The sequence below is a fragment of the Neovison vison genome, chromosome 1, assembly GCF_020171115.1.
Source record: "Neovison vison isolate M4711 chromosome 1, ASM_NN_V1, whole genome shotgun sequence".
NCBI lineage: Eukaryota > Metazoa > Chordata > Mammalia > Carnivora > Mustelidae > Neogale > Neogale vison.
The window spans coordinates 291,655,553-291,669,315 of record NC_058091.1 but is presented as its reverse complement, the minus strand read 5'-3'; the positions used below and the strand labels follow the sequence as shown (position 1 = coordinate 291,669,315).

Sequence of the window (13,763 nt, the reverse complement as noted above, 5' to 3'; positions counted from 1 at the left end):
TGAAAGTGAAAAAACAGAATGGTTGTATGGGTTCAGAATAGTTCGAAGTATATCAGTTGTTTACCCCGGTGACCACAGGGCTAACTGGCAGCTGCTGCTCACTATCCTCTGCCCAGTATGAAGGGAGAGTATCACCACCCACATCGCTAGCCTGGGAAAAGATCAAAATTCAAAGTGCAGTTTCTACTGAATGCATATCCCTTTCACATCATCATAAAAATCAAAAAAATTTAAGTCACACCACTCCAAGTTGGGGATTATCCGTAGTGGTGCCAGAGGCTAGGGGAAGGGGGAAACGAGTTAGTGTTTAATGGGTATAGACTGGAACAATGAAAAAGTTCTACAGATGGTTAGTGATGACGGTTGTACCATCACAACAATCTGAATGTCCTTAATGCCACTGAATTATACACTTTTAAAATGGTTCTTATCAAAAATTTTATGTGACATATATTTTGCCACGATAAAAAAAAATTAAAAATCAAGAACCTACAGCTTTCCTTTTACTCTTTCACACGTATCATTCACAACTAAGACTATGGAGACTACGGAATCGAACCATTTTAATGTTTCTAGCCCAGCAGTCAGGACACTGCCAGGTTCATACAAGAGCCTCAACTATTTGAGAACGAGAGATGGATGATGGATAGACAGATTACTTTAAGTTCAAACTTACACACAAAAATTTCTAAAGAGATCCAGTATTTTATGAAAATCACTCCAATTTATATTAAAACAATTTTCTAATTTAAAATGTTATAGGTGCATGGGACACCTGGTTGAGATGCCTCCTTAAAAGATTATCTGTGACAATCAAAAGAAAGTTAATCCCAAAAGCAATTCCCAGTCAGCTTCAAACTCCTTCGTGAATAGAATTCTGCTGCAAGCCCCAGCTCCCCCTCCTCTCCTAGAATGGAATGCCCATCCTTCTCTAAGTAGCGGAATGCCCAGCTCAACTCCCCTCTGCTCCTGACACCCTTCTGGACAGCCTCAGCCTAATTCGCTACTTCCTTGGAACTAAAAATGCACTATCTCCACTACCCAAGTGGCACTTAGGATGGTGCCAGTACCTTAATTCACACATGTTTTGTTCCTCCAGTACTAGACTATAAACTTGTGAAGACCAAGACTTTCCTTGTTACTTTATTCCTAAACTCATTAACAAAAAGCCTCGCACGAAGTACAATTTTGTAATCTAGTGCAACTTTGGAAACTGCTGTTCCCACTTCTCCCCATTCTCAACCCCCTCAGGGAAAGGGCCTTGGTAGCCAAACAATCTACAGTGAGGAAAAAAAATGAAAAATAAATTAAAAGACAAGAAGGAAATAGGAAAACCTTTTTCAATGAAATAAAATACCAAAGAAGGGACTGTGGGCCAATGCCTTCTCCAGAGAACCCAGCCCTACCATCCTAAAGAGAAGGTCCTGGCTTTGAAGTCAGGGAGCAAGAACTCCCCCCGCCCCCTGGGGGGGTGGGGTGGAGGGAAGCATCAAAAACCCCAGTAGGACCATAGAAAGGTGGGAAAAATGGTGATCACAAGGGTTAGAAGAGGAATGTTCTACTCAACCAAGCAGATGAAGTACAAGAGGATCAAGAAACAATAAAAATAGGGAAATATTAAATACTTAGCAATACCACTATAAATTTTAAGTCACTTCTGAAGGCTAGGTAATTAGCCATTTGCAATTGTTTGGCACTTTGCAGGTTTATTTTGTTTTCTTTTTTTCTAAGATTTTATTTATTTATTTGACAGAGAAAGCATAAGCAGGCAGAGCAGCAGAGGGAAAGGGAGAAGCAGGCTCCCCAATGAGCAGGGAGCCAGACGTGGGCTCGATCCCAGGACCCTGGGATCATGACCTGAGCCCAAGGCAGTAGCTTAACCAACTGAGCCACCAAAGCACCCACTTTGCCGTTTTCAAAGCACTTACACATATGCCACTTCACTGGGTCCCTATGATCTATAGGTTATGGAACAGCCCACAAATGTAGGCCCATTTTGCCCAGGGGAAAACTGAGGGTCTAAGAATTCAAATCATTTATCCTAGTTTTTCTAACTAGTCAAGGGCAAGGAGGGAGCCAAGAACACAGCACAGTGTTTTCGCTGCTGATCCAAGGCATCCCCATTATGTCCACACTGCACTTAATGTGTACTTCCATTAAAGGCAGCGATCTTATTTATGGTCATCATTTGCACATATGTCCTCTACAAAGACTGAATGCTCCTTGAGGGTTAAGAGATTTTTCTCTGAAACCCCACCACCAGAAAGAGACCAACATACAGAATGTGTTCAATAACTGGATTAACTCTGAATATTTGGACACTAAACCTGCTTCCATTTTATATAATATAGACCCAAAAATTAAAGGATAAGCTCAATTCAGTGAACAAACTGAAATATCAGTTCTTTTTTTTCTTAAAGTATAATTCTTAAATGTTATTTTGAGCTTATTTTGTTAATAGAGCATAAAACCTTAACAGCTGTGTTTAAGAAACTGAAACCAGAAAATGAAATCCGAGTAAAAATAACCATTAGGAATTTATATGCAGTCCTTTAATTTCCAGCCCCAGCTAGGGGATACTGGGGGATAAGGGGCAGAGGGATGACACACAAAACTTTACCTATGCATTATTAACCACCAAAAATAACTTTGATCTTAAATTTCTACTCACAATCTCCTATAACTGTATGCTAAAATTGTTCTTCCTACTACTGAACTAGAAGCCACATTCTATTACAATAAAAATTCCTGGGACACCTGAGTGGCTCAGTCAGATGGGCGGCTGCCTTTGGCTCAGGTCACTATCCCAGTGTCCTGGGATCAAGTCCTGTGTCCGGCTCCGGGCTCGGCGGGGAGCCTCCTTCCCCCTCTGCCTGCCACTCTGCCTATATGTGTGCTCTCTCTCTGACAAATAAATAAAAATTTAAAAAAAAAATTAAAAAAAATTCCTAACAGAATTTTCTAAACCTCAGGTAAGAGTACAAACAGTATTTTCAACATTGATTCATTTCAGTGTTTCTCAACTTTTCTCCATTTTTGCTCCCTAAATGAGCTTTTTCAGACTTTTTTTCCCTAACCACGGTCTCCCCCATGAACTTTTAATAAGATAGATACACCATCTGTTTATATGACCTATGTATATTTATACTTTTATATAAAAAGAGTAAGAACTTTTCACCACCATCCCAGAACCAACTGGGATCCCTAGGGATCACAATACCCCCATCAGAAATATATAATTTACTTAACATTTATTGAGTAACAGTATATGCCAGGAGAGATATTCACTAACAAAAAAATTATAGAACAGCAACCCAATTTAGTTTCGTAGTTTACTATGAGTTTTGACACACAGAACTAAAATAAAATGGGTCTGAAATTAGAGATCTTCTTTCTAGTGTTTGTACCTAGTCAAGGGTCTGGCTCAGTAAATATCTGACAAATGCATGAATATTGTTGGAATTTTAGATGTGGTTGCTACATAGCTTGTGAAGTCATTCAACAAGATGACCAGGGTACATAAACATCAGCTTCCTAACTCGAAACTTTTTTATTTTTAAAGATTTTATTTTTTATTTGACAGAGATCACAAGTAGGCACAGAGGCAAGCAGAGGAAGGGGGAAGCAGGCTCCCTGCTGAGCAGAGAGCCCAATGCGGGGCTTGATTCAGGACCCTGAGATCATGACCTGAGCCGAAGGCAGAGGCTTAACCCACTGAGCCACCCAGGCGCGCCCCCTACCTCGAATTTCAACAACTCAAATCCAACTCACTGCAAATCTAAAACCTGGAATTTTCTGTAGTAAGTTTTCAGCAAGACAAAAAAGACAAGGGGCCCCAGGGTGGCTTAGTCAGTTGAGCACCTTAAGTTTCCGCTCAGGTCATGATCTCAAGGTGGTGAAACAGGACCCTGCTTGTACTGTGCTGGCAGTGGAGCCTACTTAGGACTCCCTCTCCCTCTGTTCCTCCCCCACTCCCACTCTTAAAAAAATAAATAAATAAAGTAAAAAAAAATTTAATATTTAAAAAAAAAAAAAGGCAGGGCCCTTGATTGGCTCAGTGGGTGGAGCATTCAACTGGATCTCAGGATTGTTGAGTTCAAGGCCCACAAGAGGTGTACAAATTACTTAAAAACAGAATCTTTAAAAAAAAAAAAAGAAAAAAACAATGCAAAACCAAAAAATTAAACTAAAATCAGTATTATGATGAAAGCTACGTCCTCTTTCTCCAGAAAAATACAGAATTGCAAAGTGTCAGTTTCTAAATTCCATCTGTTAACTCCAATTTAAGAACTTTTCCATTAATGTAATACATAAACCAAGTAGTTTATTAAATTTAAAAATAAATTAACTTTTTAAAACTTAAGTTTAAGCTTAAAAATGTATTTACCAGAAGCATTCTTTCTAGTAACATAATGTACTTTAATCATGATGGTATTCTTACAGCTCAGAGGCTTACCAAACAAAAAGAGAAGCAGACTATTTTCTACATATACCTGTAATACCTAAATTAAAACCCCAATATTGGGCGCCTGGGTGGCTCAGTGGGTTAAGCTGCTGCCTTCGATTCAGGTCATGATCTCAGGGTCCTGGGATTCAGTCCCACATCGGGCTCTCTGGTCGGCAGGGAGCCTGCTTCCCTCTCTCTCTCTGCCTGCCTCTCTGTCTACTTGTGATCTCTCTCTGTCAAATAAATAAATAAAATCTTTAAAAAATAAAAAAAAATTTTAAAAAAGACAATATTTACTAAATTGCGTTATAATACTGCACATGCTACTGAAACCGGCAGCCGTCTTTCAATCTTTGATTAAAGAAACCTAAAGCCACACACATCAATTCAAAATGAAACCAGACTCTCACCTTTGGCACTTGTATTTAGACTTATTAAATGGAAAAAACATGGGACAAGCACAATCTTTGTGTTGCTTTAAAAGCAGACTCTCATGAAAACAGAATGACCTAAAAACAAAGACTACAGCAACCATTTACTGATTAATACCAGAAAAATTACGCTGATAGAAAGTAGGAAAAGTTTGCATGGATATAGAGGAGTGTTGGGCTAAAAATGTACCATGACTTAACAGGAAAAGCATGATTAAGTCTTTGAGACTTACACATAAGCTGACACTGTAACAGTGCAGTGTATTTCTTTAAATACCAAGTATGTCAAACTTCAATCAAAACTGGGTGGCTCAGTTGGTTGAGCAGCTGCCTTCGGCTCAGGTCATGATCCCAGTGTCCTGGGATCGAGTCCCACATCGGGCTCCTTGATTGGCGGGGAGCCTGCTTCTCCCTCTGCCTCTGCCTGCCATTCTACCTGTGCTCGCTCTCTCTCTCTGACAAATAAATAGAGCCTGCTTCCCCCTCTCTCTCTGCCTGCCTCTCTGCCTACTTGTGATCTCTGCCTGTCAAATGAATAAATAAAATTTTAAAAAAAAAAAAAAGGTATAAATGGGGGGCAACTAGGTGGCTCAGTTGGTCAAGTGACTGCCTTGGGCTCTGGTCACTGGTCATGATCCCAGGGTCCTGGGATCAAGCCCCACATCAGGCTTCCTGCTCAGCAAAGAGCTTGCTTCTTCCTCTCCCTTTGCCTCCTGCTCCCCCTGCTTGTGCCCTCTGTCAGAGAAATAAACAAAAATCTTTATTAAAAAAAAAAAAAAGAAAGAAAGAAAGAAAAAGGTACAGATGGTTCAATGAACTCTAAAAACTAATTTCTGAGATCCTGTGTGTCTTATACTGTGTACCTAAGGTACTCTTAAATACACCATAAAAAAATGAAAATTCAATCTTTTAAAAATATGAAAAAAAGATTATTTATACTAATAAAGGAATCATGAAATTCCAAAGCTCAGAAGCTTTTATTAGATTTTAAGTTATTAAAATCTTAGCACATGTAGAAATTCTGAGTATCTGCAGAATGATTTCTAGTTAACAAATTTAATACGCAAAGATGGTATGTATCACTGCATGCAGAGAAAGATTTTTGAACAAAATTATGCATCTTGATGAGTACTGTATTTCAAAATACTGACCTTAAGAACCTTATTCCAAAACTGGAACATCTCTGTGATCAATCTTTGGAGCCAGTTTAAAAGCCATACAAAAGTCATTCCATCACTTTAGTTACTTAACTATTTTATATTGGTGTGTATTATTCAGCTGAACCACCTACTAATTTTTCAAGATACAGGATGAATTATTGCATTAAGGTTCTTATCTAGAAGCATTAGAAACATTAATAACAGACTACGGTTGGGCACCTGGGTGGCTCAGTGGGTTAAGCCTCTCCCTTCAGTTCAGGTCCTGGGATCTCAGGGTCTCAGGGTCCTGGGATCGAGTCCCGAGTCGGGCTCTCTGCTTGGCAGGGAGCCTGCTTCCTCCTCTCTCTCTCTGCCTGCCTCTCTGCCTACTTGTGATCTCTCTCTGTCAAATAAATAAATAAAATCTTTAAAAAAAAAAATAGACTATGACTATCTTTTAAAAGAGACTTTTTTAATTTTTTTTTTAAGTATTCTCTATACCCAATGTGGTGCTCGAGCTCACAACCCAAGCTCACAGCCCCAAAATCAAGAGTCGCACACTCCACTAAGAGTGTGCACACTCCACCTAAGACAGGCAGGTGGCCCTTAAAAAAAGACTTTAGGGTGTGTGAGTGGCTCAGTCAGTTGAGTGTCTGCCTTCGGCTCGGGTCACAATCCTGGGGTCCTGGGATCAAATCTGCATCAGGGTCCTTATTCATCGAGGAGCCTGCTTCTCCCTCTCCTCTCCGCTAGTGTACACAATCTCTCTCAAATAAATAAAATCTTTAAAAAAAAAAAAAAAAAAGACTTTAATGCAAGGATCTTGAAGATTACAAAACTGAAAGGTGCCTGAAGGGGTGCCTGGCTGGCTCAATCAGTAAAGCAGGCAACTCTTGATCTTGGCTTTGTGAATTTGAGCCCCACGTGGGGGTAGAGCTTATTTAAAAACAGGCAAAAAAAAACAAGTAAAAACAAAACAAAACAGAAAACTAGAGGAAAGGTACATGGAAAACCAAGATGGAAAAGACAGCATCAATGGGCCAGGGAGAAAGAAGCTCAAAAAATCATTTCAGATAGTCTGATCTCAAGGAATTGAGTCAGAAAACATTCTGATCCACCCACTGGCACCACCTGATAGGTCTTCAAAAACCCCACAGCCTGTTCCACTATCAAGATCCAAAGCCCTGAAAGAAATCTGAGTGGAAAAGCTTAGGTATGACTGCACTACAAAAGGGGAGGGGTAAATGCTTCAATAGGGCATCCTAGAGCTATACACAATGGGGGAACCCCTATAAAAGGAAGTGAAGGAGGGGTAAGAAGAGAGAAGGGACACGATGTGGTAGAGAGTAAAACAATAAATGTCTACAACAGTCCAATCAGAACCATGGGAGAGAATTATTTCTCCATTTTAAATAACTTTGAGGGTCAGGGGGCTTAAAGAATATATGTAAAACAAAAGATACATCTCAGACAAAGACTACACCTCTTTCCACTTCTACTACTGCACAGGCACACTCTAAATTATACCTGGCCACTTATAATAAATTAAGTCCAACATTAAAGCACTAAGATCTGCCATCAATGAAAATATTTAAAAGGGGGCGCCTGGGTGGCTCAGTGGGTTAAACCGCTGACTTCGGCTCGGGTCATGATCTCAGGGTCCTGGGATCGAGTCCCACATCGGGCTCTCTGCTCAGCAGGAAGCCTGCTTCCTCCTCTTTCTCTCTCTGCCTGCCTCTCTGCCTACTTGTGATCTCTCTGTCAAATAAATAAATAAAATCTTTAAAAAAAAAAAAAAGAAAAGAAAATATTTAAAAGTATCTAACACCCAAATAAACAAAAATAGAAACATTCATAAACACAAAGTACAAACTGGTGGTTGCCAGAGGACAGCGGGTTGGGGGGATGAGTGAAATAGGTTAAGGGGACTTCCAGTTATGTAACTCAAGGGTTGCCTGGGTGACTCAGTTATGTGTCGGACTCTTGATCTCAGCTCAGATCTTGATTTCAGGGTCATCAGTTCAAGCCCCACACTGGGCTCCACACTGGGCATGAAGCCTACTTAAATAAATAAATTAAAATTTAAAAAGTCAAGGGGATAGAAGTACAACATAGGGATTAGTCAATAATATGGTAATAACTTTGTATGTTGACAGATGGTAACTAAACTTATCAAGGTGAGCATTTTGAAATGTTTGTAATTGTCAAACCACTGTTATACACCTCAAACTACTATGTCAACTATACTTCAATTAAAAATTTTTAACAGGGGTGCCTGGTGGCTCAGTCAGTTAGGCATCTGCCTTCCACTCAGATCACGATCCCAGAGTCCTGGGATGGAGCCTCGCATTGGGTTCCCTGCTCAGCGGAGAGTCTGCTTCTCCCTCTCCTGCTCCCCCTCCTGTGCTCTCCCTCTCTGTCAAATAAATAAATCTTTAAAAAAAGAAATAAAATAAAAATTTTTAATACATATAATACAACAATGATGTCCCATGGAAATAAATAAAGTGAAAAAAAAAAAAAAAAACATGACACCACATATTTGAGGTAATTCTCCATGAGGCATTCTGAAAACTCTATTGGAGGCATCTATGGAAAAATCAAAGTCAGGGAAAGGAAAATATCTGGCTCATCAGATGCCCTCAGCCTTCAAACACAGGGGAAGGTTACAGGAATTTTGCTAATTTGGAAGTTGAATTCAAATTTAAACCTATCAGCCATCCTTAGTGCGGTCTCTGAAAATTTACTTCAGTATCTATGTCACTGATGCTCAATCCAGACTGAGCACTAGAAACACCAGAGAGACCTAGCATCTGTATTTTAATAAAAGCCACAAAGGAAAATCATTGGTATAAAGGGTAAAATGTGTACCTAAATTCAAAAAAGAAAAAAAGGAAAGAAAAAATTCCTCACAATGACTTTGGAGTCATTCTCAATAGGTAATCTGAGGCCACACCATCTGTTTGTTAGTGAGCTGAGCCTTCTGTGTAGTGAAGAGAGGACAGGAGGGACACTAGATTCAGGATATAAGTCAATGTCATTTTTTAAATATTGTAGATTACAGATGTATTAAAAGACTGATAATTCAGAGAAAATGGATAAATGACAACCTATACAACATGGATGAATGTCACAATCCAAAGCAAAAAATGCAAATGGAAGTACAAAAATGAACTAAAATTGGGGCGCCTGGGTGGCTCAGTGGGTTAAGCCTCTGCCTTCAGCTCAGGTCATGACTTCAGGGTCCACGAATCAAGCCCTGCAACAGGCTCTCTGCTCGGCAGGGAGCCTGCTTCCCCCTCTCTTTCTCTGCCTGCCCTCTGTCTACTTGTGATCTCTGTCAAATAAATAAATAAATAAAATCTTTTTTTTAAAAATGAACAAAAATTATTCTATGCTGAATTCTTAAGTAAAGCTAGTGGCTACCCTTGAGGAATAGGCAGTAACTAAAAAGGCACTGAGTTGGGCTTCTGGAAAGTGGTCATGCTGTTTCTTGATCTAGGTGCTGTTTAACAGTTGTGTTCAGTTTGTGAAAATTCATCACACCTATGTGCATTTTCCTGCACACATCTGAACAAAAAATATTTTTAAAAAAGCCATAATGTCTCAGTTTTTGTTTTTGCTTTTTAAGTCTAAGTAAGGGGCACCTTGGTGGCCCTGTGGGCTAAGCGTCTGCCTTAGGTTCAGGTCATGTCCCAGGCTCCCAGCTTCTGCCCCTCCCGCCCCTCTTGTGCTCTCTCTTGAGTGCACTCTCCCTTCCCCCATGAGTAAATAATACATTAAAAAAAAAAAAAAGTAAAACTAATATTCACCACTTTACAATTTCTTTATACTTCTTCTCAACTCTCTGAATACAAATACAATAGTTCACACACACACACACACAAACACAAACACACACACACACATCATCTATCATTAATAACCTGCCTAACCTTAAAATTTAGGTTTTAGTCTCTTAAGAGTACCCAAAGACAACAAAGATGGATGTTAAGTTAAAGCAGTGTATTTATGAAGCTATATACTGTGCCTAAAACTTGGAACTTAGTATTAAACATAAATTAAAATCTAATATTAACAAGCATAAATGCCTAGACTCTCAGTAAGAATAATTCCTGACCTCCTAAAAAGAATGATAATGGGGGGGGTCTCCCGAAACTTATGGAGAAGGTGACAGGTTTAGTTATTAGTATTGTAAAGATGTGACAAAAGAAGTTATCTAGGTTAATGCCTAAAACCTAAATCTAAAGCAATGCCAAATCCCAAGCTCACCCACCTCCACTTCAATTCCCTGCCAGCAAAAAGGGAAATAAAAAACTTCTCTATGTGACTACTGAAATCAGCAAGAAATAGTCAGAACTGGCTTGTGTCTGGACATTAGCCACAATACAGCAAAGTACAGTGACTCCTGACAGGAACACAACACATGGTTTCAATTACCTGCCACCAAAGAAATTTAAACTGTCTACATTTTTTAAGTACCATTAAGCTTCAACAAATTCTTTAGATTATCTTCATGAAAACCAAGCACAGAAACATAGCAAGTTAATATGCTTTAGCTTCACCTTTTCCAGTAACATATACTTGAGGGAAAAAAGGGACTTTTTCACTGTAATTTCTCACTTGAAGTGACTCAAATCCAAAAGCTAATTTGGGTTTTAGTTGGGGTTTTTGTTTCTTGGTTTTGTTAAGTTTTAGTTTTATGCACAGGATGTATCCCTTCAGAAAACTATCATAAACCAAAATGTTCATACAGGAATATAGATGACTTGCTTTCTTCATTTTTTCTGTATTTTCTAAAATGCTATTTTTGTTCCAAAGGAAAAAGATAAAAAGTTAAAAGAAAAATGTGAATTACCAAGATTCTAAATTGTGACGATTCTAAATTGTGAAGCAGGTTGAATACTTCCTAGAATCACACTTCTAGGACACTCTACATCGACAGACCATCCCCAACTGAACAATTTTTTAGCTTTATGACAGCACAAAAGTAATACTTTAAATTATGATCTTTTCCTGGGCTGGTGATATGCATATAATTTGCTAGGCGCAACCACGCAATCACAAGCATAACTAACGATACACTTAAAACCATTGTTTTTCACTCTCAATATACCATTCAATAAATTGCATGAAATATTCAACATTTCATTATAAAATACACTTTGTCATAGAGGATTCTGCTCGACTGTAGGCTAACGCAAAGGTTCTGAGCACATTTAAGGTAGGCTAAGCTAAGCTATGATGTTTGGTAGATTAGGGGTATTAATTAAATGCATTTTCAACTTAAAGTATTCAATTTATGATGGGTTTATCAGAACATAACCCTATCATAAGTTGAGGAAGATCTGCAGGTTGTTTTCCCACAGAACAAAAAGGAATTTCAGAGTCTGCTTCCAGAACTCAGTAATTAATAAACAAACTGAGCCCCTTTAACACCAGAGGGACATCTTTTCAAGTGATCATCATTAAAACTTGCAAATGGGAAACCTTGGTATTGCAAATATTCTAGACACTTCTATCAAAGTAAATTTTAATTCACTAAATTATTAAATACTAGGAGGCCACAGTCCACAGAAGTAAGTTTGGGTGAAATAAGACTAAATTGTATTACAAAGACTAAAATTTTTTGCCCACCTTTGTGAATTGGGAAAACTTTATTAAAAATCGAAACAAAACTTGGATATTTCTGTATTTTCTGTATCTGACTCTCAGAACGTACTGTTTTTAGATTTCAGGCTGAGATAAAACAAGCTTCTAGAACTACCAAACCATAAGTGATTTATAGAATATCCATTCACCTGGCTGACTGGCTGCAAATCTCTAATAGTCATTTTTCTAAATAAATGGATATGGGATGAAGAAAACACAGGAAAACGTTAACGACAGAACCTAGGAGAAGAATATATATATGTCCACTTTAGCAGTTTTCTTCAAGCTCTCTATGCGTGAAAATTCTCTTAAAATACTAAAGTGAAAATAACCTTTCGAAGTCACAACACGAAGACAGATCTATAGCAACTTTAACCTACCTATGGCTGTGAGACCTTTCTTCAAATCAAAACCCAACATTTTAAGCAGCCCCCCCCAAAAAAGTCCTTCCTTAAGACGTCAAGATTTTCTGCAGACTAATCAACTGACAAAATATAAAAGTGGTACTAAAAATAATCTCTTTCCCAAAGCAAGGTTTACCTAAGAAGTCATTTTCCAGAAGGTGTCATGTGGATTTTGTTGGACTTTTAACTTTATTAGATGTAAAAAAACACTTTTGCCTCCATTACCATTTCACCGAAATTTTTCAAAATTCCAAACGCTACACCTTAAGTTTGATGGGTTTTTTTTTGTTTTGGTTTGGTTTGGTATGGTTTGTTGTTTTTTTCCTAATCTCCCGTAAAGCAGATCCGTGGAGCCCTCGCAGATTCTAAAACCTGCAAAACCCAGCAGAGTTCGGTTCCAGGTGTTTCACTCTAACGGGGCAGTCTCCGGGTGGAATCGCACCCTGGGGTCTACACGGGTTAAACACGCGGAAAAAGGAAGGAAGACACACAGACTGCCAGGGAGTCAAAATGAAAGGAGTGACTGTGTGAGGAGGAAGGGAAATCCAAGCAATCGGTGCGGGGAGGACCTGGAAGCACCGGGCCGGCTGGGCGCTCAGCTCAGGAACTCCGGAGGGCAGACGCGCAGAGCCGGAGGCCGGGCTCCCGCCTGCGCCCGGGCCCAGCGCCGACCGCCAGACTCCGGCCGCCCCCGCCCTGCCCGCCGCGCCCGCACCTCTCGGTCCTTGAGGCCCAGCAGGAGCACCTCCTCCATCAGGGTCAGCCGTGTTTCCTTGGAGTCGCCCTTGTCGTCGTCGTCCTGCTCGTCGCGGCGGCTCTGCGCGTCGTCCTCGCCGCTGCCGCCGCCGCCGCCCGCCACCCGCTCCTTGTCGGCGGCGTTGCGGGAGGCCTCGGTGCGCCGCTGCACCAGGCCCGAGCTGCGCTGGGTCAGCGAGGTCATGGCTCCCGCCGAGACGCCGCGCCGGGCCGAGAGGGACGCGGGACCTACCGGGTCTCCCTCCTCCTCCCCCCGCGGCCCCTGACCCGGGCTTCCGTGTTAAATCCCGGCTCCGGGGCGACGTCCGTCGGCAGCTGGGCGGGGGGCAGTCATGGAGAGACGGGTCGGGGCGAAACGGGCGGGCCAGGCGCCGGCGAAGCGGAGGAAGAGCTCTTCCTTCCTGCGGCCGCGGGCCCCCAAGCAGCCCGAGCTCCCAGGTAGAGAAGGAGGTGGTGGCGGCGGCGGCGGCTGCGCCTTCCCAATATGGCGGCGCTGACTGACGTCACCGGAGGATGTGGCACAGCCGGCGCGAGGCGGGGCTGGCCGGGAGAGCACCGGAAGCGCCGGGCGGCGACCGGGCGGCCGGGGCGAGGGCGGGAATCCGCCGACGGTGACCTTCTTCCCGGGCTCTGGGGTCTCCGCCGGCGCTCGTCCTCCCGTGGCCGCGGACCCCGCGGTCCCCCCCTACCCCCCGCCGTGGCCCGTAACGTGTTCTCCCTTCGTCCGTCTCTCTCTTCGCCTGTCGAGAAATCGGTCCTGCAGCCAGAGACTGGCGAGGCCCCCCAGCGAATGGGGGAGACGTGGCCTTGCGGCGGTGGACACCGCTCTGCCTCAAGCCATGCCCTTACCACCCCAGACACCGCTGTCCTCCGAGCAGGCCGCGGGCGAGGGGGAGGGGCGGGGGAGCTGGAGTCGGGGGGGTCCGCGGGAGAA

The 13,763-nt window shown here is 41.7% G+C and overlaps 1 protein-coding gene across 1 annotated transcript in view; it reads right to left on the bottom strand.

The window, feature by feature from the left end:
- Positions 1–13,305, bottom strand: part of GOLPH3 (golgi phosphoprotein 3) — a 61,947-nt gene extending 48,642 nt beyond the window's left edge. Inside the window, exon 1 of the mRNA XM_044233222.1 lies at positions 12,789–13,305. Coding sequence (XP_044089157.1) covers positions 12,789–13,013 — 225 coding nt within the window. The 5' untranslated portion in view covers positions 13,014–13,305. The remainder of the gene's footprint in view (positions 1–12,788) is intronic.
- Between the last annotated feature and the right edge of the window lie 458 nt (positions 13,306–13,763).